Source organism: Myiozetetes cayanensis, unplaced genomic scaffold (assembly GCF_022539395.1).
Source record: "Myiozetetes cayanensis isolate MyiCay16 unplaced genomic scaffold, myiCay2020 scf9, whole genome shotgun sequence".
NCBI classification, from domain to species: Eukaryota; Metazoa; Chordata; class Aves; order Passeriformes; family Tyrannidae; genus Myiozetetes; species Myiozetetes cayanensis.
Window position 1 is genome coordinate 10,862,982 of NW_026088185.1, and position 27,364 is coordinate 10,890,345.

Here is a 27,364-nt window from a genome sequence, read left to right on the forward strand (position 1 = left end):
TGTTTTTAGACTGCCAAGATACACCTATTCTAGCAATTTGTTCAGCGTTCACACACCAAAACACATATTCAGGTGGTCTAGTAAGGATTAATTGTCATGACTGAGAGCACTGGGGCTGTTAGCTACAGAGTCCTTGTCATAGCTCCTGGTTTATTCTTATGTTAGTGATAGTATGCTGGGTTTGGATGTGCTCTTTCTGGTATCATCAAGGAGCTGACATTACCTCTGTCTCTGTGAGTCAGTAGGATTTATTTAGCCTCCTTTGTTTTCTGATCTGGGTTTCCAGAGCAGGTGCCTGTACTTTCGCTGGGATCTGAATGACCTGCTAAACCTAGACCTTCTGCTGTTCTTTCTGCTCCTTCTATACCCATGCATTCCCATTCATTCTGCCTTTAGACTGATCTTGCCATTTGTTTTATAACCCTCTACACAAATCCTCAATTTGTAGATGCTTATTTGTATCTTTTGATATCTATGTAGGCGGTGAAGTCTTAGAAAGTTGCAATTGTAGCACCGTAATTGTGCAGTGATTTTTCCTAATGCAATGGACTTCCAGGCAGTCCAATGGGCCAATGATTTTCCTGTTGCATCTGAAGTATTTCCTAGAAGTGTAGCAGGTTCACAGAATTTTAAATTGTCTTTTACGTGCACTTCTTCACATGCCAGAGACAGAAAGAAAAGATGTGTCTGAACTTATGAGCAGATTCCAGTACTACAAGAAATACACCTCTGTCTTATGTTCCTTCCTCTGTGCAAGAGTTTGTGAAACTGAAGAATTACACTTCTCTCTTCCTAATCAGATCCATAGATACCTCAGAGGCTCTAAAAGGACCAGGTGTGTTTGATATCATAACAGCTCAAGATGTACCAGCTGCAAACGAGTTTTACTATTCTGATGAACCAGAGATTGTATTTGCAAGAAACAAGGTATAACTACAATCTTTGTGTAACTGATATTCTTCATTTTAACTGCTTTTCTTCAGCCTTTTATCCTCTAGTTATACATCTCTACATACTGTATTTTCCTTGATTCTCCAGTTATACTGGCATTTTAATAGTTGATTAGCTTCATGGATGGTTTAAAAATACAGAAGTCCTAAGTCAAAGAAAACGTCTAAAAAGGACACATGGATAGTGGTTACATGAAAGAAGAATATCAGCAGCACATATGGGAATTGTTTGAATCCACTGTTCTATCACATGATGTCTATTTTACAGGTGATTTGTGTGGGTCAGATTGTCTGTGCAGTGGTTGCAGATTCGGTTGTTCATGCCAAACAAGCAGCTGCAAAAGTGAAGATAGAGTATGAAATGCTGGAACCAGTAATTTTAACAATTGAGGTATTAATAATTCTCTTGGTTTTTTATTGTTTGATCTATTTAATTAACAGAAGCAACGGTTCACATTCTTTAGTTACTTTTGAAATACAATTTTTTAAGGAAACAAGGTAAATAAGAACATCCAATTAACCAGTACGAGTGTCTCCCTATAAATAAAGCTTCAACCTTTTGCCTAATTTGACCACTTGTGATAGACAGGCAGCAGTTTCAAAAGTATTAAGGTTCCACAAGTTTCACAATAATACATATTAGAATGCAAACCAAAACCAAACCAAACAAACAAAAAAACCACAGAAAAAAAAAAACCAAAACTCTTTCACTGTTCCTAGTGAGGAAAAAGCAATGAAGATGCTGATTGTTTCAAATTTTTTTGGTAGCTACCAGCTGGTCAGTCAACATATATATATATATTGGCAGTTGAGCTCCTGATTAGTGTAACATTTTTATCTGTTGTCTCCAGCTTGCAAGATAGACATAGGAATTGTTGGGGAAATGTAAAGGGAAAGATGTTAGGGACATAGAACATTTTAGAAATGTAATGTGGGAGTCATAGGGAAAAGTAATATGGGAGTCATAGGGAAAATGGATTTACGCTGGATTTAAGAAGATGACTAGAGGCAAGGAACAAAAGACACATTTGTAGGGAACCAACATTAGTTCTGGTAGTCACTTTACAGCTTGTTTCCATAATGTGTGTGTGGTGTAATGGAACAGCCTTCTGATAGAAAAAAATAGAAGTAGTCTCCTTTGAAAGACTGGCAAATTTTATTAATGTTTCATTAGAAGGAAATCCAATGAAGTCTTACTAGAAATAAAACAAATTGTGCTTTATAAATAGATTGCACTTTTATTTAGTCCTTGTGATTTCTTCCCCTCTTAATGGCATCACTCTTTGGATGATGGGGTTGCGTTCTTATTCTGCATGACAGGAAAGAGCAGGTTGAATAAACTGAATGCATTTCCTTCAGAAACTGCTTTCATCAGTTACATGAGATACACCAGGAAAGAATTGCTGGAACTGACTACACAAACTCATCAGCAATGACAGTAAAGTGATGAAATACAGTTGTTCATGAACTTTGTTGGCTGGTGGCTCAAATCTCTGCAGAGAATGATGTTTGTCCTGAGACTAAAATGCTGCAACAAGTTGAGAACCTTAGAAATACTTTAAAAATCATATTTCTCTGTTTCTCCATTGCAGGAAGCTATAAAGCACAACTCGTTCTTTGAGCCAAAAAGAAAGTTAGAACAAGGAAATGTTGACCAAGCGTTTGAAACCGTTGATCAGATAATTGAAGGTAAACTGCAAAATACATTTGGTGGGAAGTTTTTGATTGTCAGTATTTGGGTTGTCTGTCTGCTCTTCAAGTCCCAGTTCTACCTTTTTTTCATATAGTCACTAGGCCTGAGAAAGCTCTTGGTCACTTAGAAGATGATGTGATTAAACCTAGTGGTCTTGTTGTCCTGCTACTCCATCCAAGCTTTCTGCATCCTCTGTCCTTGAAAAAAGTCACAGAACCATTAAGTTGGAAGGGGGTCATGTAGTCCAACCTCCTGCTTAAACCAGGTCTGGTTAGAGCAGGTTATTAGGGGTCATGTTCAGTCAGGGTTGGAATATCTCCAAAGATTGAGTTAACTCAACTTATGTAGGCATCTGTTTCAATGTTTCACTACCTTCCATACTGATTTTTTTTTCTTATACCTGGCTTGAATTTCTTGTGTTTATTGCCTCTTATCCTTCCATTGTGCATCTCCAAGAACAGTCTGGCTTGCTCTTGTCTACACCCTCCCATTGGGTGGTTATAGGCAGCAATAAGATACCTTTTTAACCCTTCTCCTCTGATGGATGAATAAATCCAGTTCTCTTGGCCTCTTCTTATACGTCCTGGGGTTCAACCCCCCTGATCATCTTGGGGGCTTTCTACTTTACCTGATCCAGTATGTCCATGTTCTGTTTAATTTATCTATGTTTCATTTCTTGCTGTGACCACTTGTAGGCAATATTGTTCTGCTCTTATTCCAGTTCTGTTGATGCTACTGGAACAAGATGATTTTAATCCTACAAGGAGTTTAATTTGTGTTTTTATTTTAGATAATGCTCCTTCACACAAGAAGTGTCAGAGGATTCGACATCGATTACCATAATTTACGTGATGATGAGGTGTTAGTTCTTCTCTGCTTTATTTCTTCTGTCCTTTTCCCTCAGTAACACTCATGATTTTCTCTTTCAATCAGGGGAGATTTGCATTGGGGGACAGAAACACTTTTACATGGAGACTCAGAGTGTTCTCGTTGTCCCAAAAGGAGAGGATAAAGAAATGGATGTGTACGTGTCAACACAGCATCCAGCATTTATTCAGGTAAGACAGAGCGTGCTCTGAGAGAGTAGTTGCACTTGTGACAACAGAGCTTTTAAATTCAGCTTACAAATCCATGTTAACAGTTTAGAAGCTGAAGAAACATGAAATTGTACATTTGGATTGTCCAATAACAGCTGCTTTGTAGTACTGCTGTATTCTGATAAACACTGAGCACTACACTATCAGGATAAGGTTCTTATTTCCCTTTGAACAAAGTACCTCGTGCCCCGCTATTGTAGACATGAAAAACTGTGGAGTGCTCAGGCTCCTCCATCCCCATTAGCTTTGCATTGGGATGAGGAGCAATCAGCTCCCTGCAGTCAGAACCTGCTGGGGCTTTTTCAACTCATAATGGCTCCATGCAGCAGTCTCATAATCATAGATTGGTTTGGGTTTGAAGAAACCTTTAAAGATCATTTAATCCAAACCCCCTGCTATTGATGGGGTTATCTTTCACTGGATAGTTTTTCCAAACCCCATCCAACCTGACCTTGAACACTGCCAGTAATGGGGTGTCCAGGACTTCTCTGGGCAACCTGTTCCAGAGCCTCATTGTAAAAAATTTCTTTTTCATATCCAATGTAAGCCTGCCCTCTTTTAGTTTAAAACCATGGTCCTTTGTCTTTCTCTGTTTCTTGTAAACCCCCTTTATATATTGAAAGGCCACAATAATGTCTTCCTGGAGCTTCTCTTCTCCTGGCTGAGCAACCCCAAGTCTCTTAGTCTTTCCTCGTAGGAGAGGTGTCCTAGCCCTCTGATCATTTTCATGATAGTAAATGGTAGAGTAAAGCCAACATAGCATGTGGCCTACATAGCAACAGCTGTAGTGCATGAGACTGGTGGTATTTCAGGTTCAACACTGGCATTTTGTGTTCAAAGCCCAGTTCAGCTCCTTTTATCATTTCCATTGTTCTTATATTGCCAATAGTCAAGTACCATGAAGAAGCTCGTGTTCGAGAAAATTATTTGAAGCAAGAACATTCCTGACACTAGCAAGACCTGAGATTTTTAAAAACTTATTTTTAAAGATTTTTTTAAATAAAAATACAATTTATCTTAGTAATAAAAATAATAAAAACTGTATACCAATCAATTTTTATTATCCATGACACTTCTTACTGTTTATTTAATGAAATCCAAGGGTATTATTCTTCACTTCTGTCGATGGCCCTTTCACAGTCTTCACGGTAAAGATTTAAATGTGAGCACTGCTGAGTGTTGTTATTCATTCTTTGCTTCCTAACCTAGGGTAGAGGAAAAACTATTCTCATCTGATAAAAAATAGAAACATCTACGGAACCTTTTCCTAGAAAAGGTTTCCTTTTCAAACCTAACTTTTAGGCGTAGTTTGAGTTGGCATAAAATATTAAAATTGGTTTTACAGGAGATAGTAGCTGCAAGTTTAGGTGTTCCAGCCAACAGGATCATGTGCCATGTTAAACGAGTTGGTGGAGCATTTGGTGGCAAAATTCTGAGAGCTGGCTTACTGGCATCAGTTGCTGCAGTGGCAACAAACAAGTAAGTGCAGCACGTGCGTATTCGGGTATGAAAGGAAAATGGGGGGAACAAGTTTTGCTTTTTGGCTAAAATACTTTCTCCTTTCCCAAAGGTGCTAGTCAAAGAGTCATACAGTCCTGATTTCATGTTTTGTAAGACTGTTCGGTGCATTTCTTTGTTTTGTTTTGTTAGACTACTTATCTTAAGCAACTCTAGCCTCAGATGAGTTAGTGGGCTTGAAGAAGTTGGTATTAGGAAAATCTAGAAATATTTGAAAAGACCAGTGCTTTACTGGGGCTTTGTACATACATTAAAACATGACATTAATCATCCAGAGGTGAATTTCACTGACACAGCAGGATGCAGAAGGAAGAGTTTATGAGTGGAATTGCTTTTAAGTACTTCTAGTTTCAGTCAAAATTAGATCTATATATGAGGTATTAAGTTTTTTCTAATACAATTTGAATTAATCTAAGAACATTAACATATAAAGCTCCATCCCCCACCTTCCAAATTTGGAAGGACAATATTGAAAATTAGCTGTCAGGGCATAGTAGCCAAATTGATCTTGTAATCTCAGTGGTTATCTCAATGAATTTATGTTGTTCCTATTGTCATTGTTAGAAAAACAGCTTTTTGTTATTTTTGGACATGTTATTATCTGTGTTTTCAATTAACCAGATAATGCTAAAAGCATAATCTTTTATTGCTTAAACTATCTTTTTTTTATTGTTAGGACCTTATTTTACACATTATGTCCATTTTTTCTGAAGTATCTAGTTTAAATTGTATGTGCATTTCTAGACTGATTTTCATATTTTTATTATCCTTCATGTTTTGGTTTTATTCCAATACTCTGTTTCACTATGAATAGCTAAGAGGTGACTAACACTTAACATTGAAATGTTTTCTTCAGAAGTAGTTTGCACTGAGTTATCTTGTTGGCTTTCAAGAGATGAGATGAAAATTCTGACATGATTGTAAATGTGAAAAATATGAACTCTGGACATGGCTTTAAGCATGTATTTCAGCTTATATAAGTTCCATTTAATCTAAAGGCATGTTTATATGCATGGCTAGATCTGGATACATGACGAATAGCCATAACCATCTTATTAATAACATCCCTTATTTTAACTGAAATTTGACTTTTCTTTTTTTGGGTTTAGAACCAGCAGAGCAGTCCGTCTAATCCTGAGCCGAGGGGATGATATGTTAATCACTGGTGGCCGCCATCCTTTTGTTGCGAAATATAAAGTGAGTGCCACAAGAATTCAGTGAAAAAATACCCACCTATACTCTGTGAAAAACGATTTCAGTGTTAGTGGTTATGGTTCTATTATTGAAAATCAGTATAACCAATTCAATTTTAAAACAAAACTGCTAGCCAGGGAATCAAGAGATAAAGTTGCTGTATAGTCCTTTCTCTGCTTCTGCCTCTGTCTCTTCAGGGTTTTGTTTTGTTTGGTTTTTTTCTAGTTTCTTCATGTCTTTTTCCTTTTATAGCTCTTTCTGTCTTTCTTTCTGGGAGCAGCAAGCTAACCTAGCTCAGACTCCTTCTGCAGTGGTTTATTTTAAACTGTCCATATGGTTAGATTCACATAAAGAAGAAGCTAATTTTTCACAGAAGAAGTGTCATGCAGGAAAACTCCTCCTATGGAGGAAATTAATCTCTTCCCTGCTCATGGTCTGTCATCAGTCATAACTATTCATTAGGATAATTCCTGCCTTCGTTTCCATCTCTACTTGTCATGGAAATTGCACATGCCAGCCATCATAACAGGTTTTGAGTCCAAGTTTCTGCTGAGTTGATAAACTGAAAGATAGATTCCTCTGTTAACAGCACTGAAAGTGCTCTGTTAATAGCACTGCAGCTCCAGCTCGGTGCCTCCAAAGAGGGACCCTGAAGAACAAAATTCCTGGACAATTATACCCTTAGAGTCTAAGTTCCCCACCCCTCATGTGACAGTTCAGACCAAGACTAATATTAATGGTCTGGAGTCTTTGCAGCCTTTATTGGGTTCTTTCATTTTCTCTAACTGGGCCACTTTTCTTATCTCTAAGGTTGCAGCCTCTGCTAGAGATTGTAGCTTCCTTATCTTTCAGCTTTAACTGGCTCTGAGACCTTCTTTTATTTACGTAAATATTCATTTATGTAAAAGTTCAACATATCTAGGTGAAAATTCACAGCTTGCAGCCTAAGGCTTCAGCAAATTTAGCTGCCAGTGCTAAGCAAGTTGTGCTGAACAAGTTCCATATAAGTACTTTACCAAATTGTGTGGCATATTACATAGATAGGTTTTATCTATGTAAGTAAGATGAGGTTTTATAAGATGCTTCCCTAAAACTGAAAACGAGCTGTAGCTCATGTTGAGAATTCAGGAGCTGTTAGTGGCAACAGGTGAAAAGAGGGATGTGAGATAAAGATAACATTTCTTTGTTAATAAAAACAAATTTTATACTCCATCTGCCAGACACTATTCTTACCATTAGAGTGGGATTTGACTTTATGTGCAGTGAACATTCCTAGGTGACACACTTACCAGCTATCTCAGGCAATACACAGGGAGCCACTGGGCACCCCTGCTGCTTCCTTTCCCAATGGGCTGATGTTGCTTATTATATGCTGTAGCTCTGCAGATCACAGATGCCAGGTGGGAAGGCCAATATTTTAGGAACATTCTTTCTTTCTCTCTTGCCCTGTTATAGTTTCAGTGAAAGCTGCCCAGAAATTAATAGTGCAGTCTGATTCTAGCTGTGTGAGCTGTGTTCATTTGTAAAATATGCAAGCACTTAAGAAAAGAATGCCAAAATCTAAATAGATCACTGTTGATCCTTCTAGGTTGGCTTCATGAACGATGGTAGGATCAGAGCTGTGGATACCAAATATTACATTAATGGAGGATGTAGTCCTGATGATTCTGTTTTGGTAAGGATTCTACACTGACAAATCTTACAATATGGAGGATTCATTAGCTGGAAAATTATGAAAGCCAAATTTCCTTGCACATGTACTATTAATCATATAGATTTTTGATGTAGGGACTGTGGGTTGTTGGAAGAATCTACACCAGGTAGTTTAACCTTTCCTTATTGTATTGGGTTTCTACAGCCAGGTTTTGGTAGCCACAATGATGAGGAGCATGTACATTAGTGCAGGTCATGTCAGAACCATCTTTAGATGAAGTTCTACAAGGATGCACTGAAACTGGTGGGACCTAGCAGTGATAACCCCATGAGTAACCTTGCCACCCAACCCAGCTGTAGCTGGCATAACACATGGGATAACAACCTTATTTTGTGGGAGCCAGGCCCAGAGTGAGCCAAGATGCTTGATGCTCATCATAATAACCTGGTTTTGCAGCATGGGAGTTGAATAACAGTAATCTATGCTTGACTTGGTTATTGTTCAGTAACAGTTAATAATGTTTTAACACTCTATGATTGCACCAAGATTGGAATAGACATTTCTGAGAAAAAAACATTTTATAGCTAAGAGTTGTACTATAATAATATATCATCTTCACTCTGATTTATCAGTAACTCTCTAAGGACTGATCAGCTTCATACACATACCTTCTCTGAGGTCCATAAAAGTTGTGATCATTAAAAAAACCTCTTTTTTTATATTCTGCAAACAACAATTCAACTTATATTTCCTCAGTGAAAAGTTATATGGCATTACTCACATACACAGTTATTACAGCAAAATTATCTTCAGTTGTTTCTATGCAGAAATGTTTTAAAGTTTATTGTTTAAAGCTCAGTGGAAACAGCAGGAATAAAGACTTACATTTACCATTCTATTTACCATTGACGAGAGTCAGTGACCTCTTCATGAGGCATCAAACTATTTTTTCAACTCATTTGTTATTTTGATAGTGACTCCTAGAGCCTAATTTGAGGTTTCTAATATGAGATTTTTCCTCTTCATGTGATTTTGTGTTTGTAAAGTAAAATCTCTGCAAGAAAATCTTAAGAACCAGGAGACATTGTAGACTGCAGAACACATGCCTTCTGATGGAGCTAAAGCTTAAGTGTGAATTTCCATAGGATGTGATAATTCAGAATGCTTTCTTCAGTTCCTTTCATAGCCTCTATGTCTTCAAATCTAATCTGCCTATTTTTAGTGTTGTGTGGCTTTTGATATCGAAGTAGGAGCAGAATCAATCATAAAATGGCGTATCTGTTATGTCCTTAACTACTGATGGCACTCAGCTACTACTAACATCAGTTGTGTTCTGTGAGTATCAAAACAAGAACTGAAAACTAATCTGCTGCATGAGAAACGTAAGAACAAAGTCTGTACGTGTGCATGAGTACTCTTACTACCACTGAATGCCAGAAATCCAATTTAAAGTTAATTGTCTCTAGTAAGGTCTTTATATGAAAAGAGGAAGACTTAAATGTGAGTTTGAAAGAAGCACTGTTCTGACATTAAACTAGACCTGTTTGTCCCTTACCTCAGGTTGCAGAAGTATCCTTACTAAAAATGGACAATGCATACAAGATTCCCAACTGGAGGTGCTGGGCTTATGCCTGCAAAACAAACCTGCCATCAAACACGGCATTCCGAGGGTTTGGCTTTCCCCAGTCAGGACTGGTGACAGAAACTTGGATAACGGAAGTTGCAGATAAAACTGGTTTACCACCAGAAAAGGTGATTAACTGCAGGCATCTTCTCTCCTGAAATGAAGCCTCTGCGGTAGGAAAGTTAAACCCCTTTAAATTAGCTCAGTTTTTTTGAAAAAATCTTTTCTAAGTCACAGATTATTTGTGCTAAAATTCATATGTTTTTAAATCAGTGTCTGGTTATTGAGTGAATAGCATGCTCTTAGAAACTGAATCAAACTGGTAACTGTTCAAAAAGCATACAGTGATATTCTTGGTGTCTATTAGTTCCCTCAGATGGTCAGTTTGCTTCTAACAGGATTGTGTGATAGCTGTTGATTTCATTTTTTCAGATTAGGGAAATAAATATGTATAAGGAGAACGAGCAAACACCCTTCAAACAGAAGCTTGATCCACAGAACTTAATACGGTGTTGGAACGAATGTATGGAGAAATCTGCATACTACAGTAGGAAAGCAGCTGTCAGTGAATTTAACAAACAAAATTACTGGAAGAAAAGAGGGCTTGCCATTGTACCAATGAAGTTTCCATTTGGAATGGGCGCACGTTACCTTTCTCAGGTGAATTTCCTTGAAGAATAAGTGAGCTAAACATTTTATCCGTAGAAGATTACAGTTACTTTGTCTCAAGATACAGAACAATTGTGTTATCTTTCAATTTCTAGAAAATGATCATCCTCCTATTGTTTTTTTCCCTGAAGAAGCTTCCCTAGATTGTAGCTCTCTTCAAGCTGAGATCAAAGATGTTTGGTTTTCAGGACTTGGGCAGCTTGGACCCTGCCTACTTAGAGACCACTCCCATCTAGTGTGATACAGTGTTGGAAGAGATGAGTTGAACACTTTTATGGAATATGTTTGAAGACTGATGGCAAAATGTTCATTGAATCAGTTATCCATCCTAGAAATAGCTCTGAGCTTACTCTTTCTGACTATGAGGGTACTATGGGATGCTGTTCTTAAAGACTTAACAAAGACTAAGTTTAAGGAAGAAAAAAGGACAGTAGTTTGTTTGGTTTTGGCATTTCTTTTTAAGGTGAGGGTCCAGTTCTTCTGAAACAAAGAGCATTCTATCAATTGCAAATTAATCATATCAAACCAGCTGTCTCTGTTCCGGATTAAAGTCACAGGGTCTTTGTGGTCTACAGTGCTACTTCCAGCTGAGTCCTGGAGGAAAATCTCATTCAGAATCTTATTGTTGTGTCTAATGCTGACAGCCTGCCCAACTATGCAGCTGAAAAACCTGTGTTGAAGGCTCTCAAACATCAGCGAGAGAGAAAAGGGAACTTGCAGCAATCTGCATGTACAGCCTTTAATGAGGGAGGTCCTTTAGACTATTTTGAAATGATTGAGATACTGTTGCCTGGGGTAGGTTTATTTCAGGACCTAGCAACGGAAAAAGGAGACCTTCAAGGATTTGTATCTTTTTCTTTTGAAGTTCACTGTAGAGGAGGAGCAGCAACTAGCATTCCAAATTTTGCCATCTCTTCAAAAGCACTAAACATATAAACTGAAATATGTTTAAAAACTTTGTCTTTTTTTTTATTCATTAGTTCATCATATAGAACACATTTCTCACTAATCTGATTTTGTTTTTCTTTTTTAGGCTGCTGCACTGGTTCATATTTATACTGATGGGTCTGTGCTTCTGACACATGGTGGAATTGAAATGGGGCAGGGTATTCACACGAAAATGATCCAGGTAACAAAGGATCCAAACAAATATTACCTTGTGCTCTGTCTGTCATGCAGATAAACAGTATAAAAGTTTTCTTTTTGTGTAGTTAGTGTACCAGTAGGACAGTTTCTTTATCAGCAGAGCCACTGATTCTTTGCATTGATAGAGTTAGAAAGCAAAAGTACCTTCATTAAGAGTCATAGAGACAACAGGAAAAGAAACCCAGACTGATTGTTTTTTATTCTTCTAATAGCATGTGAAGAGGCTTATTAGAAATAAGATTTTGGGGGCTGATCCCATAAAACCCATGCTGAAAAGGCAGTCAGTATTGGGATTAGTATATACAGTCAAGGCGAATTACACATTAACACATTACATGTGTTAATGGATAATTGAGTCAGACCTGTAAAGATACTTATTAAGTCAAGAAAAGCTTGGGATCTGGGCTTGCATAATTTGCCCTAAGTCATACAGGGTGTAAGCAGCAAAACCAGGAACGAATGCTGAACTTCAGAGTCTCAGTGCAGAGTTTGAGTACAGCTAAAACACTGCCCTTCTTTTCTGCTTCTTTGTACTGACAAATTGGACAGAGTGATTTCAGCTGGAGATTGGAAGAGAACTTGTGAAACTTTATCTTTCCTGGTATCACTGTCTTCTACCAAGTACTGGAGAATTGTTATAGTGTTTAGATTAGTTCTGTAACAGAGAACACTATGTTGTTCTTCCTGAAACAGGTTGCTAGTCGGGAATTGAACATCCCTATGTCATGTATTCACTTCTGTGAAACGAGCACAACAACTGTTCCCAATGCATGTGCCTCGGTAGGATCTGCAGGGACAGATGTCAATGGCATGGCTGTGAAGGTAAAGAGTGTTATTTAGTTTAGAAAAACACCCTAGTGCTTGCCAAACCTTAGTCACTAGTGGTCCCATAGAAATAAGTTTGTGATTACCAAAATACTGCTGGAGATGGCCAACAAGAAACATGACTCGACAGTTTCTCAGTAATGGTGCTTATGAGTTTTCAGAATATGATCTGAGCTTTCCCAAAAGGGCTTATAGTTGACAAAGTCATTCTTTCATCTGAAAAACTTAACTAAACTAACTTATACATGCAAATCTTGTACCTTGTTCCTGTTTGAAATCTACTGATTTATTCAGACTCCAGCCCCTGTAACTTCACCCTTCATGTTTTATGTCTACACAGTTAAAATGACACCTTCTACCATACTTTTTCAAACTAAGATGACAGTAAAGTACACTAATTAAGTAGTAACTAGTAACTAACTAAGTAGTAACTAGAACATATCTTGAATAGTACCAAATGTATCTGTATTAATTTTGTGTTATATTCTCCTAACTCTCACCAGGATGCTTGCCAAACTCTTCTGAAACGCCTGCAGCCGATCATCAACGAGAACCCAAACGGGACCTGGAATGATTGGGTAAGACATGTGAATCGTACTAAATGTGTTTGAATGCTTGCAGAAACTGTGATGTATGTATTGTAGTCTTTAAGTCTGCTTTAGCCTAATAATCCTGAAGTAAAAAACTCTGGAAACAGGTTATTCCACAAAAAGATGGAGTGCTGTTGCAGGGTAGTCAAGAGAAGATTCTCGGCCAGGCACAAGTGACTATGTGGGAGATAACAACTGGATGTATTGCTAGTGCAGGGTCTAAATATTGCCAGTGCAATATCCAAATAACAAATCTATTACAATGGATTAGACTATAATCTGGTCATGGTCCCTCCTGTTGAGTCATGAGCTTCAAGGAGATCCTCATACTTTCTAAACTTGTCAGAGAAGTCTAGGTGTGCATAGGTGCACTTAGTCTCAGATTTGCTTCTCAGTCTAAGTCTAAAGGGTTATAATATGTTGTGGTGTAACCCCAGCCAGCCACCAAGCACCAGACAGCTGCTCATCACTCCCCCACCAGCGGAATCAGGAAGAGTGAAAGCTGGAAAACTTGTGGGTCAAGTTAAAGACAGTATAATAGTAAAGCAAAAGCTGTGCACACAAGCAAAGGGAAAAACAAGGAATTCTTTCACTACCTCCTGTGGGCATGCAGGTGCTCAGCTGTCTCCAGATGAGCAAGGCCTCATCACACATAACAGTTACTTGGGAAGACAAACAGCATCACGCCAAACATCCCTCCCTTCCTCCTCTTGCCCCCACTGTATATACTGAGCATGATATCATATGGTCTGGAATATCCTTTTGGTCAGTTAGGGTCAGCTGTCCTGGCTGTGTCTCCTCCCAGCTTCCCATGTACCCCCAGCTTCCTCACCATTGGGGGCAATACAAAAAGCAGAAAAGGCCTTGGCTCTGTATAAACACTGCTCAGCAATAACAAAACATCTCTGTATTATCAACCCTGTGTTCAGCAATAATCCAAAACACAGTCCCATACAACCTCTGTGAAGAAAATTAACTCTATCCCAGCCAAACCCAGCACAGGTTTGGCTAGAAATGTACAGATTTGCAGTCTTTGGCCTTGCAGAATCCATAGTAACAGGGAAAAAAAAACAGCCATGTAGCTACTTTAGGATTTTTTCTCTGTATTTAGCCAGATCCTGGGACTTTTTACTCATCCATCCAAAAGTAAGTCTTCTTCATCTTTGAGGTGGACCTACCCTGTAGGCATCCCTGCTGTGGCCAGGGATCCACCCAGATACTACCTGCAGCCTCAGGAGATCCAGTCTCCAGCAGGATTCTGTACCCTCATGCAAACCCATGTGCACCAAGTCAATCACAAACATCTCAACTCTCCCATCTCTGGAATGCATCAATTATGAGAGCATCCAAACAGTTCCTCCAGCAGTTCCCACCGGTGATGATCTGTTAGGACAAGCCACATTGCCCATCAGAGACTGCAGAAAGCATGCAGGGGTGGGAGGTGGAGAGGATGCACATGAAGACCTGGCTATCTTTTGTTACTCTCACAGGTGCTTGGTTTAGATATCTGGGAAACAATCCCCACATTGTGCCTAGTTGGAAAGGAGAGAAAGCTATCTTTGAAGTCACATTTGGAGTCACAGAATTTTTTTATATACAAAAAATATCAGCTTGTGCAATAACATGACCCACCCCAGCTTATCCTCAGAAGTTGTTGCAAAAGATTGTTAGAGTACAGGTGCACAGTGTCAGTTTTTCTATGTAGCCATTCTTTGTTTTACCAAATCAATAAAGAGGAACCTTCTCAACTTCTTCCTTCCGTCTCTCTCCCATATGCAGTATATTACAGAAGGGAGCAGGAATTCTTGTTACCATTACTCTAATATGTAGTTAGTTATAATAGTAGTTACATTTACAGTAGATTAATATAGAAGTAGTGATAAAGTTATTTGTAGAAGTGGCTTCTATCTGATGCCACTTGAAACTGGAATAGAATTTTAGAGCTAGAAACTGAGTTTTGTTTGAAACGCTTTCTTTGCAGCACTAATTTTTAACAGTAACAAGAAATGCTGGCATGCATGTGCTAGCTTGCTGACAGCTATGTATGCAAAGATAATCTCCTAATAAGGACAAAATTAATTTGGATGATTCAGACACACCAAAAGTATTATCAGAAATGGCTGACCTAAGAAAGAATGTTTATATATATCCAGAGAAGTAATCTTACATCTTGCAAGATCAGCAAACCCTACCAAAAACCCCACAAAAACTTCTTGACTTGTAAACTGAGTAAACTTAACGTGAGAATCACTGAAAGGGAATAGATTTGGGACCTCATGCTGCCACTTTTACCGCTCCAGGTGCCCAGCAAACTGCTCTGTCACTTCCCTTATCGGCAAGACAGGGGAAGAAAATAAGATGGAAAAACCCCCACAACTCAGTGGGCAGTTTTCTAAGGAAAAAGTGAAAGGTGACATGTGTGCACATGGTCATGTTACCCAATATAATCACTGACTTATCAACCAGATCTGTTCAGCTGCCAAAGAGAGACCCATTTCTACTGACTGTGAGCAGAAGAATTGAGCAGGGCCCTTTCTGACTATGGCATTACCAGTAATAAAGGTTCTGCAAGAACACCACTGTTTACAGGTCTATTCCTTAATGGTTTACCAAAAGAATTTAGGTTGCTCATTGAAAGTGGGTTTAGTTCTACAGTATTAGGCACCATGTGCAGCTCTAAACATGTTTAACTCAGCTAGTCTTCCTTTCCTTACAATTTTTACAGTTTGGGTTTTTAGTAAACATATGCAAGTAAGTATATATATGTAAATGAAGTAAATATATACATGCATGTTCCTTTGTGACTCCTTCCTTGGTTTACCATAAGCACTGCTCTATTTTACAGATTAAAGAAGCTTTTGAACAGAGTGTGAATCTATCAGCTACTGGCTACTTTAGGTAATATATTTTTGTCCCCTAAAAATGCACAGGTTAGACCAGGACTGACTTCTGAAGATAACCATAGAAGCTCCTGACCCATAGTTCTTTCTAATGGTTCATCTTATGTTTTATGTAATTAATTTATATATCAGGGATTGAAAGAATAAAGTTTAGGTGTTAATTTAGAACAAGCCCTATGTGGACTCTCTAGAAAATATTAAAAGAATGATTTGTGCCATCTTTGCTCCATGATTTGACCATTAGCAAAGCAGAAAGCATCATGAAAGGGCCTGTAACCAGTAGGTGTGCAAAGGGGGATATAGTTTATTTACCAGAGGCTGTATTGCTATAAGCTATTAATACCATTGTACTACTGATTATTTACAATTTTATCCACAAACTGGATCACACCAGTTGCATGACAGGAAGAACAGTGGCAGCATTAAAATATTTATCCAGGACGCACCTCTAATTAGCAACCAGCTGCACCTGTGAAAAAAAAAATGCCCATTTAATTCTAGATCTGAGCCCTAAGGTTATTTCTCTTCAGAGGAAGGAGAGTTTAAAATGTCTGGTTGCGTTTAGCAGAGAAGCTTACAGTGATTTTTTTTTTTAAGTAATTCAGGAATCAGATGCCATGGTTCAGCACTAATTGAAAGCTGGGGGACTTAGGGGGCTCACATGAGAAGTGAGGTTGCTAACTGACACTACTTTTTGGAGTCATTGTTTTGACCTCTCTGCTCCTGGAGCCTCACAAAATTTCTGCTATATATACTCTTATATAGAGATTTATTCACAACCTCATGCTATTGGAGGACACAATAGTCTTAAATACAGTTCCCACTGCACTCTCTCAGAGCAGTCTCATTATTCTTTTTCTTTGAATTCTTTCACTGTGTTTATAAAGAACCAGAAAGGAAAAATTCCTGTGCTCTAACTCAGGTGGGATTCAAAGCAAAGCTTTTCTCTTAGCCTGCTCTCCCTTCACAAGTATTTCCTACTTATCAAAAGCAACTTTTCAGGTCTTCAGGCAGCCTGGAGTAAGTTTGGCACTTTGCAAACCCAGACATATTTAAAACACCAAGAAATGCCCAAATAAAATGTCCATTCTTGCTGTTAAGTCTGTTCAAATGTGTTTTCTGCTTATGAAACCCTTTAGGAATGTTGATATCATCAAAGTAATGAACAACAGTCATACTTGGCTATTGACATTTAATGGTGTCCAAAAATATCTGCAGATCCCTGAGCCTCAGATCCTGTATTGATCTTGTTCTTATCCAGTCATATTCTCTACATCCAAGAACCTCCAAGGCAGCAGAGGCAGATGGGCTATGAGAAACTGAATATGGGGATTCTGTGTATCTCTTTTTCAATGCATGGTTCTATTCTATAACTCCTTTATGTGGTATAATTTTAAATATGCTCATCAAAGACATTTCAGTCATATGTGGCAGGAAAATACACCTTAGTCCCACAGCTCACATAGTTGGGAGATACCACATTTCACTGTCCTCTTGTGTACCTTGGATTTACCCTGTCAATCCTGACTACTCTGGTCTCCTCACTTAGTCCCACTCCCTTCTAAATAATTACACCTTCACTTCAATAATCCAGTTTTGACCATCTCACTCATTCTGTAGGCTGTTTCTGTAATTAATTCTTTAATTTATCTCTTGTAAATTATTCTTTCATAGGTCCTGACAGGTTTTCCTCCCATTTTCTAAATTCCCTTATGTGCTATTACCTCAGCAACCATTACCTTAAATTTTTGCTCTGTATTTGATTACTGCACTTTTATTAGTATATTTCTATGATTATGTTGATTATAGACTCTCCTGAACTGAAATTGCTTGCTTGTCTGCTAAATTTTATATAAATAGCAGATGCATCAAACCTAAACTACTAGTTCTCTGTAGGATTTCATGGAACTTTGGAGTTCTGACCTGTTATTTCTCTGAAGATTTTATGCTTAAGATCTTAATACTTAGGATTCCACAAGTAGTTTTAAACTTTTAAGTGGTCATCTGCTTTGTTATAATGCAAACTGTCATCAGTTTTCTTCTTATGGACTTTGTTTCTTCCATCAGAGGTTACGATGAACACATGGATTGGGAGAAAGGGGAAGGACAACCATTCTCGTATTTTCTTTTTGGAGCTGCTTGTTCAGAGGTTGAAATCAACTGTCTGACAGGAGATCACAAGGTAATAACTGAGTGTCGTGGAAGTTTTGTAAATGAGGCTTGCTCCAGCAACAGTTCAGGCTTTGCATTCATAAGTGACCCATCTTCACGTGATAGTAAATATATCAACAGTGTAAATGCGCATTCCAGTGGAGCACAGTGAAAGCTGTGCAGTGTTAAGCAGCTTCTGGCACATCTGTACTAATGTCATATGTGTTTACCTTTCGGGTTATGGCTGACAACTAACATGTTCTTTGCCTGTTTTCTCCTTGTTTGCCAGCAAACAACTTACAGCACTATTCAGTTTCCAAACTTTTGATCATTTGGATAGATAAATCTCATAGATTTACCTCTATCTGTACTACATGTGTATTTATATAGAGATTTCCTTGTGCAATGGGAAGAATCTGGCAGGGCTGTCTCTGGCTAAACTTCTGTTAAAGTTGAGACGAGCCCATTTTGCTTGTAATGGAATACTGGAAATTATTTTGAAATTGTGTTCATGGAGGGGCCTCTATCTTAGTATATGTTATTTCACTGAATATCAACTCTAACCCACGTTGTCTTCTAATGCCTCCACTCCATGTATCTCTCTCAATAATATAAATTTGAATTTTATTAACAGAATCTCAGAACAGACATTGTTATGGACATTGGATGCAGCATAAATCCAGCTGTGGATATAGGACAGGTATGTGCCAAGAATTGTCTGCTGCCTTATTTCTGTTACATTGATATCCTTATCTGAAGTGAAGATTACCTCATTAGTTCAGAAAGCATTAATTTCTTAGTAGATTATAAATCTTAGATTATACTAGAGGGTCTTTTGCTTATAGACTTGCCCCACCTGAGTTAGTGTCAGAGCTTTGTAGATGTCAATGAAGCTTGAATTTTAGCAATAAAGTCAACATGTAATGTGTGTATATGCCTGTTATCTACTGGACTTAAATCTCCAAGTTGTGTGACCTGCCTTCTCCACCTGATAGCAGGGATTCATTATTCATTGCAGGCTGGTCCACAGATCTCATCACTTCATCCTGAAAGCATTGTCCTCTCAGGTATGAGAGAGGAGTGTGAACGTTTTCTTGTCACAGCTACTCCAAAATGTTGAAGAATTACATTAGTCAAAGAGAAAAGAAAAAGGCTTTCTAACAGATGGTGAAACAAATCAGTTCTTGACAAAGTTTTACCCACTGAACCAAACACAAGTACTAAATGCTATTTCTTTTCTTATTTAAAGATTGAAGGTGCTTTTGTTCAAGGCATTGGACTGTACACAATGGAGGAATTAAAGTACTCTCCAGAAGGAGCCCTCTATACTCGGGGCCCAGATCAGTATAAGATCCCTGCTGTTTGTGATATTCCAGAACAGTTTAGTGTTTCCCTGCTGTCATCTTCCCACAATCCTTATGCCATCTATGCGTCCAAGGTAAGCAAAACATCACAGGGCCTAATTTTAGATCCCAGAACAAACAGAGAAATTACTCTGATATAAAACATGTATAAGTTTTCAGTTCCTCTTCTTTAGCATTTCAAACAAGTATCCAGTAAATTGTTTTATTTATGACATCAGGAAAACTAATAAGAAAAGACATAATGGGAGATATTGTTGCATCACTTTCACAGTTGGCAATTTCCATCTGTTCCAAGTGTTAGGTATGCTTTTAGAACACAGTAAAATGAAATAGCACAATAGAAGGAAAAAACGTATTTTACAGCAAAATTTATTAAAGAACAAAAATATTATTATAGAATATTATTAAAGATCCTTCAAAATTATTTAAAGCTGTCTTAGTTTGAAAAAAAATCATCTAGGTGAAGGAGTAACATAGTTGATTGGGAGCAGATCTAGAGAGCTGATACTAATATCCTTCTTCAAACAGACTTTTTATCCTTTTCTGTGAACTTATCTCCAATAATTACCCTTAAAATTCACTGTAGGAGGGGATGATTCTATCTTCATGCAGCATGTGTGGGGAAAATATTTGGTTCTCTGATTTTAGCAAAAAGATATATAGGATTTAATTACAATATCCCAATGCAGTTTGGATTAAAATGTTCAATGCCACAACATTGAGAGGACTATGGAATAAGGGTGGATTTGACCTGTCTTTGAGGTAAGAAACAAATGTGAATCTTCTGGTAGAACTTGTGAGGGATGTCAAACCCACTGAGATCAGTAGTATTTGTCCACAGGGAATTACCAAGAGTTCAAGCTTTGTTCCTTAGTTTTAGCTGTACCTGGGTTTGGATGGTTTTGATGTTATCTGGTAGTTATTCTAAATTTAAGTTTAACAGTGAGCCTAAAGGATTCTAAAACAATGGCTGACACTTCAAATCCACCTTTTTAGCACACTTCAGAAGGCTTGGTGTGAGCTAACTTTGCTTCCTCTAAAACTAAAATAAACTTCCTTACTGAAGGATGAAGCACTTCTCGAGTGACTGGTTTTAAACTTTTTAGTTCATTTTCATCTGGCATGTACTCCTCCCATTTTCTCAAAACCTACACCTAAATGATTTTTTTTTCCTTTTCAGGGAATAGGTGAGGCAGGATTTTTCTTGGGATGCTCTGTGTTCTTCGCTTTGAGAGATGCAATAACCAGTGTGAGGAATGAAAGAGGACTGAAGAAGCCCTTTGCACTGAACAGCCCTCTGACCGCTGAGCAAATACGGGCAAGCTGCGCTGATGACTTCACTGAGCTGGTAATTGAGGGCTGTGGGCAGGGTCTATTTAACTGTTGCTGGGTACAAGTGTGTACAAGTGCACCCTTGAGTGCTGCAGTGCCTCATATGTCTCCAATTGGTCATGCTTTGTATACAGCTCCTTGTAACTGAAATGCTTAGTAACAGGTCTCACACATGTTATTTTAACAAATGCCATTCAAACATTGTACTGGAATTTCCCTGGTTGTGAATAATTTTTTTTGCCTTTGAATTTTATATAAGTTTTACAACTCCCTCTTTTTCTGAGGGCTCCTCCTTTCTTCTGTATGTCAAATTCCACAGAAGACTAAATAGTTCATCTTATTGACATGAAGCAGTTCAACCTTCAAGCATCTTCAGTCTCTTTCCAGGTGCTTTGCCCCACTGACTTGAGCACTCTGGCACTGTCATCTCATTCTGGTGCTCCTTGCTATGCCCAGTACTCTGGGAGAGAAATAATCAACTCAGAGCTAACAAAAAGATACAGAAGAAGAAAAATGAGGCAATGCAGTTCTCACACTCTTGGTTCTTTGAGGTTTCTGCAACTGCTCACTGTAGTCATGTTCCCACTGCTATTACAATTCTTTTTCTGTGCAATTTTTTATTTAGTGAGGCAAGGTCCTTGTCAGCATATAAATTCATGCTGCACCCTGAACCTCTGAGGCTTTGCTATGGAAACTCTTGAGCTCTCATTCACAGATTACTCCCATAGTATTTCTGTGATTGTGGTGAGGCACCACTGGCCCCTGAGTCAGTCGGTTTGTGGGCTTACTGTCTTTGCAGGAACTGGCAGGAGGTGAGGTCCCCCAGTGCAGGGACCTTCTCCATCTCTGTTTAGCCCTGCCCCCTGTTATTACTGACCTTCCTTCCAGCCACCCTGTGTAGGTGTCTCCTATATAATACCCTGCTGAGTGACTTGGAAGCAGCTGATAAGGGCAATACTGGGAGTTTGCCAGTCAAGTAAAGTCACTCTTGTCATTTCTTGCTTGTCTCTTAGATGGCAAACAATGAAGCTGCATCCTCCGCTCTTCAGGCCACATCTGTGTGAATGACAAAGACCGGAATGGAAAACTGATTTGCTGCTCCAAGACACACTAACCAACACACAGATACATATGTTTTCTCATTTTCATATTTTCAGAATAGAATCAGCTACCAAAAATTTGCACTTTATGTCTTCTATCCTTACCTTCATTCTTCCTCCAGTATATTACTGTATTTCACTTAAATCACTGCATTTAGTTGCAAGAAATACATCTTCTCCATTTGAAGGATATATATTCAACACGAAAGGTCTACTGAACAGCACAACTCAAATGCTGTAGGAAAGCAAAATTAAGATGAAGTATAAAGGTACACTAGGTAACTTATTGTGACTTATTACACCCAGTCACTTCATATGATAAATGATTTTGTAATGGCTTCAGCTAATTTTCTAATATACATCTGAGTCTTGCAGTGGAGTGTGAGCACAGAGATCTTTGTCGAAGACTCAGAACTTATTGGATTCAGTCCCTTTTTGATCAGAGGTGATGCTCTAACTTGTAGTAAAGCTACTTTAGATTCTTTTGGCACAGACATCTTTGTGTCAAGAGCACGCAAGAACCAAGAGTGATGATTCTCTTTCGCTGTGCCAGGCAAGTTGACCTACATATATAGGACATGAATTTTATTCCAAAAGTTGGCAGTCGCTTCATTGTAATTTCCACCAGAAGCTTTCTTTTTCTCACGGGGCAAGCCAAGAGCCTCTGAACTTAATGGAAAAACTGTCATGGAGTTCAGTGTGCTTTGAATGGGAGACTGGATAAACCTGTCTCTGGAAAGGATTCTTAACTAGTGCTTAGTCCTGTACTTAGGAGTGTATTAAGCCATGAAAGCACAGTTAAGAGCTTTCTCCCACTCTTGGCCACTCCTGAAAGAAAGAAAATAGAAAAAACCATAATGAGATCCAAAGACGTTCTGCAAAGATCAATCATCTAATGCTGTCATCATGCAATGGGATTAGGCCACACCCGAGCAGCAGCACCTGGAGAAAATAGGAAAATATAAAGCAACACTGTGTCAAATAGTAACAAAAATTCTGGTGTTAATACATTTGAAGTATGTTAATGGTCATAACCTATGGTGAGACCAAGAAATAACTTTCAAGTTATGAAAGCTCCAGTCACAATATTCAGTTTTCAGCATCAGAATCCAAAATACTGAACTCATTGAAAACTTTGGCCTTTCCTGCTCTTTGAGTGCAAAGGCAAGATTTCAGTTCTGAATGTGCATACACACAAATACACAAATCTCCATGGCATTTGCACTTGAGGCTTTGATCTGGGGTGCATCCTTGCATAGGCAAAACACTTCACTTTTTTAGTGAGTCTACTAAAGTTACCTAAAGTAGCACCTGAAAAATTGCAGCAGATTCTTTAAAAATAAAGCAGAAATGGGAAAATCAGTAGTTTATATGTTCACTGTGTGGTTTCAGTGAACTCTGCATCAGTTATTCCTTGCTAAGCATGGGTATTGCTCTTCCACTCACAGGTCACCTTGCTCCAACACTATGATGACTGCCATTTCTACTGGAAGTAAATGGCTTTAATTCGTTTGACATGTCAGCCTGCAGGCTCTTATTATTTCACTGCCTCTCAGTTTTCCACAATTTTTCTTCTTGCCTTATGTCCCTTTTACAAGTTGATACTGTATCTGTGACAGAAATCAAGTCAGTAGCTTAAAACAGCTTTTGCATTGACTACTAAGGTATGAAATCGTTATTGCTTCAATTTGTCTCTCTGTAACCACTGAGTAGGTGAAATGCAGCTGCTTAAACATAGCTGTCCAAACCGTCTTAGATATGATCAGACAGCAGAGGCAGAGGAGAGCACAGGACTGGAAGATATGATATAGCAACTGGAGGTCAAGCAGGTAATAATCATCTGAAGTGCCACTGAAAGTGTGATTTAGGCAACTGAAGCCTTATTGGTTTTTACTTCTTTTTCTTCACTTTCTTTGTATTACTTTGGCTTTTATTTATTGTTAGAAGATCAATAAATCAAATTAAATGTGAATGCTGCTGCCACAATTCGTTTTTCTGATTTGAAACATCTTCTTAGTTTCACTGTGCAGGTTTGTCAATGACAGTTCCCAACCCCACATGTCAATAACAGCCAAAAAATACGTATAAACTCTGGAATATGCTGAAGCAGGGAGCCCATAGGTCTGCTGAACTGGGGGGAAGCTACATTTTCTATTGTTATCCTATGTATCAACACAGGTGCTGGTTAGTTCCAGACAAGTCAAATCTTCCAAAATCATTGCCCAACCTTCACAGGCAACACTTGCAGTGCTGAGAGGTTTGCACTCCAAGGACTCATCATGTTCTAAACCAGCACTTTGTTGTTTGCAGTGCAGATCTTGTCTGCTTGTCAGTATTTCAGTCATTAGTAACAAAGGTTCCTCCCTGCCTCTTTACAAGTGGCACTGTTGTCCAGTTGTCTTAGTAAATTCTATACATGTAGCAAATATGGGTCATTGTTTATTTTGGGTCCAAACATATAAAGCTGTTTGCTGGCTTTTAGGTGTTTGAAAAACTGCATGGAAGCTAGAAATATCAGCAATTAACCATCCTGGTACATGATACTATAGCTGCATGGGATATTATGAAAGGAATTTTCTTGGACTATACTGGGAGATAAATAAGCAGAAATGTTGGGGCTCCAAAAGCACTGACATACTGGATGGGTATTGACACATTATTGTGCACTGTAACTGCACAGTTACACCCAAACTGGAGATGGTTGAGAAGAACCCTTTCTACTAATTTTCTTCATGAGAGAAGTGTTTCTATAACCGTTCACCCTCAGCAGTCCCATTCTGTGTGGTGTAAGCTTAAACACCTAATATAAATACTAGGTTCTGGTTTGGAGAGTTAGTAGTCTCTAAATAGATACTGTTCTGCCAAAATCAAGTATTTGGTCTGGTTCTTTCTGTTCTCAGGCCTTTGAACTGCATTGTCACACCTGCACCACATGGAATACCACACCGGTGCTGCAGCTGGCAGGACCCATCTGCCTGCAGGGACCTGGTGACTGACATGGCTTCAGTGCTTGTGTTGTTGCAGCTCTCGGGCATAGATGAGGGGCTCAAACACAAAAGCACAGCATATCTCTGCTGAGAATAATTTTTTCTGCCTTCTATTGGGGAGTGTAAGAAGGACTGACTTCTTTGTCCTGCAAGCCTACACTGACTCTGAATGAAATGCTGACACCTTAGCTGGAAAATGTGAAAAAGGCAAATGAAACAGAAGACAAATACATAAATGGAGGTTTTTGAAAGACATATACATAATTCCCCTTTAAAAAGAAAAAGAAGAACAGCTGTAATAAGGCATTTAAAGATTAATGACCTTGTTTCTTGGACATGCACACAGAGAAATGGATGAGAATCTAGAACTCCAAATCAGTATTTGGGATTTCTCTCTTTAAGGACACGGCAGTCAGGGCATAGAGCTGGCATGGCACAGAGACAACCAGAAGGAAATTTTAAATGTGTGTATAGTAGTAATGTTGATTTCATTACAACTTGGTCACTTTGAAGATAAAAAATTATAGATAGTTCGGGTCAAGCTAACTGAGAACCACAGCTCCACAGCTTTGCATCTGACACCCCCCAGAAATGGGTAATATTGCTTGTCCTGGGTTCTTGCATCACACATGCCTATGTATTCTAAATTCACTGGATAGTGTGAAATAAAGAGGCCTGGCAGCTTTAACTCAGACCAGAAGTACCCACTTGCAGTTATCTCTTAGGTTACAGTTTGAATTAGAGGGGCTCAGATTCATCCCAGATTATTTCAAGTCGCCAGGAAAGAGCTGGGGTGGGGAGTAGGAGGTGGAGTGTTGGCATCTGACCATGCTTTAGTTGTTGAAAAACAATATACAGTGCACTGGCTCCTCCCCACCTGCTTATTTTGAGACTGAGCATCAAATTAAACTTTTCAGGACAAGGCAAACTCAGCCGACCTTGGGGACCATATAGCATTTAATTAATTTCTCTTGATGTGTAAAGCTTTATTTTTCAGATTTTGATGCAACAGCATGACTCACCCTCAACAATCAGATGAACTTGTCTTTTTTGTGAATGGCAGGAAGGTAAGTTTCTAAATGTTTTTTCTTTTCTGAACAGCATGGCTTTAATATTTACTGTTCACAGTCAGGAAACTGTTATTATGGAGCAACAGTTTATTCATGGATAATTGTCTCTTGTCTTTGATTTTCCTAATAATATCCTGCTTTCTCCCATGGTTTTCACTGAATGTGAGTGACTTTGTATCACTTCTCATAATACAGATTTTTAGAATTAAAAATAGTTATCTGTTTACTAAAATTTTTTATTAATGCACTCCTAAAGTTGATGTAGTTGAAGTAAGTGCCTGTCTAGTAAAAGAATATGCAGATTACTAATGCAATTTCAGTAATTCACTCAAGGAAGAGAGGTAGCTAATTTTTTTCTGTTCTTGATGCCAAAAGCTCGCATTTCATTTTCTAAGACATTTTGTCACGTTTTCTTACTTAGCAGGTCAAGTGAATTAGAAGTTCTATTAGCAAAAATGTCACACAAAATATAATATAAACTAAAAGGAGGGAAATTTATTTGTTTGTTAAAAGAACCAGATCAGCTAACCGACCTTGCCATCTGTTTTTCTAGAGATATTTTTCAGTTGTTTGGTCAACACTCTTATACTCTAGAGAGATGGTACTGGCTTTTATTTGACCAGGTGAATTAAGGAAAAGTGCTTCAGCCTCTTTCTGTCTGTTATGTTTTATCTGTCATTACATGCCAACTGAGCTTAAAGACATACCCTGAAACCTTATTTCACTCCACATTTCTGCATAAATTCCTGAACTAGTCCATGTTGGTTTGCACCTGGTAAATTGGAGCATGCTGCTGATAAAGCAGAATTGTTGAGAGAAGCCTGAGGTTCAATCTCTGGTCATTCTGCAGCAATGGGTCCTAACACTTTTTTTCAAAGTTGTTTGTGTTTTCTTGTCTCCACCAAGTTCAAACGTGCTGATGGTACAGCAACATTCTTGAGACAAGGCTGAAGCAAGGTCTGCATAAACCCACTCATACACATTAAACTTCATTAGATTGAAAATATACTTAGATATGTATCCTTCTTGCTCTTCTTACACTGAGATCTTCCTCTGCTGTTATGCTAAGGGGTCTCTGCAATTGAAGGGGTTAATATCAACTTCAAGGAGGTAAAATTACACAGAATTTTCGCATGCACAATCCATGGATTTAAAATGAAGGGGTTTCTCATTCACACTGTTAGGAATCAACAAAGGATCAAGGCCAAACACACTTTTCCTTCTATTCTTGTCTCTTCAAGTGCTTACTTAACCTCTCTTCCCTTTCAGTTCTCTGAGCAAGCAATTATTTAACATATCTGACCAACATTGTCTGACCCGTTCATTTATTCATCTGCAGATTATGATCAAGTGACAGCATCCTGTTGCTAAACAAACGCTCCACACTAATCCTCAATCACTGCATTTCAACATCATAGTTAATCCCTGTGAGATGATTATATTAGATTCCTCTCTAACCTATAATCTCTTTTTTTTTTTTTTTGTAATTTCATAACATAG

General features: G+C 38.4%; 2 protein-coding genes across 2 annotated transcripts in view; both read left to right on the forward strand.

Moving 5' to 3' along the window:
- The window catches only part of LOC126652854 (aldehyde oxidase-like), a 41,632-nt gene extending 17,859 nt beyond the window's left edge, over nucleotides 1–23,773 (forward strand). The window contains exons 18-35 of the mRNA XM_050340012.1: nucleotides 801–927; nucleotides 1,219–1,341; nucleotides 2,543–2,639; nucleotides 3,577–3,701; nucleotides 5,086–5,219; nucleotides 6,368–6,455; nucleotides 8,041–8,127; nucleotides 9,667–9,858; nucleotides 10,163–10,390; nucleotides 11,433–11,528; nucleotides 12,239–12,367; nucleotides 12,874–12,948; nucleotides 15,806–15,858; nucleotides 17,928–18,042; nucleotides 18,646–18,711; nucleotides 19,261–19,449; nucleotides 20,556–20,723; nucleotides 21,721–23,773. Of these exons, the coding sequence (XP_050195969.1) occupies nucleotides 801–927; nucleotides 1,219–1,341; nucleotides 2,543–2,639; nucleotides 3,577–3,701; nucleotides 5,086–5,219; nucleotides 6,368–6,455; nucleotides 8,041–8,127; nucleotides 9,667–9,858; nucleotides 10,163–10,390; nucleotides 11,433–11,528; nucleotides 12,239–12,367; nucleotides 12,874–12,948; nucleotides 15,806–15,858; nucleotides 17,928–18,042; nucleotides 18,646–18,711; nucleotides 19,261–19,449; nucleotides 20,556–20,723; nucleotides 21,721–21,771 (2,143 nt within the window). The 3' untranslated portion in view covers nucleotides 21,772–23,773. The remainder of the gene's footprint in view (nucleotides 1–800; nucleotides 928–1,218; nucleotides 1,342–2,542; nucleotides 2,640–3,576; nucleotides 3,702–5,085; nucleotides 5,220–6,367; nucleotides 6,456–8,040; nucleotides 8,128–9,666; nucleotides 9,859–10,162; nucleotides 10,391–11,432; nucleotides 11,529–12,238; nucleotides 12,368–12,873; nucleotides 12,949–15,805; nucleotides 15,859–17,927; nucleotides 18,043–18,645; nucleotides 18,712–19,260; nucleotides 19,450–20,555; nucleotides 20,724–21,720) is intronic.
- Nucleotides 23,774–25,807: 2,034 nt separating this feature from the next.
- Nucleotides 25,808–27,364, forward strand: part of LOC126652773 (aldehyde oxidase 2-like) — a 42,844-nt gene continuing 41,287 nt past the window's right edge. Inside the window, exon 1 of the mRNA XM_050339878.1 lies at nucleotides 25,808–25,861. Coding sequence (XP_050195835.1) covers nucleotides 25,808–25,861 — 54 coding nt within the window. The remainder of the gene's footprint in view (nucleotides 25,862–27,364) is intronic.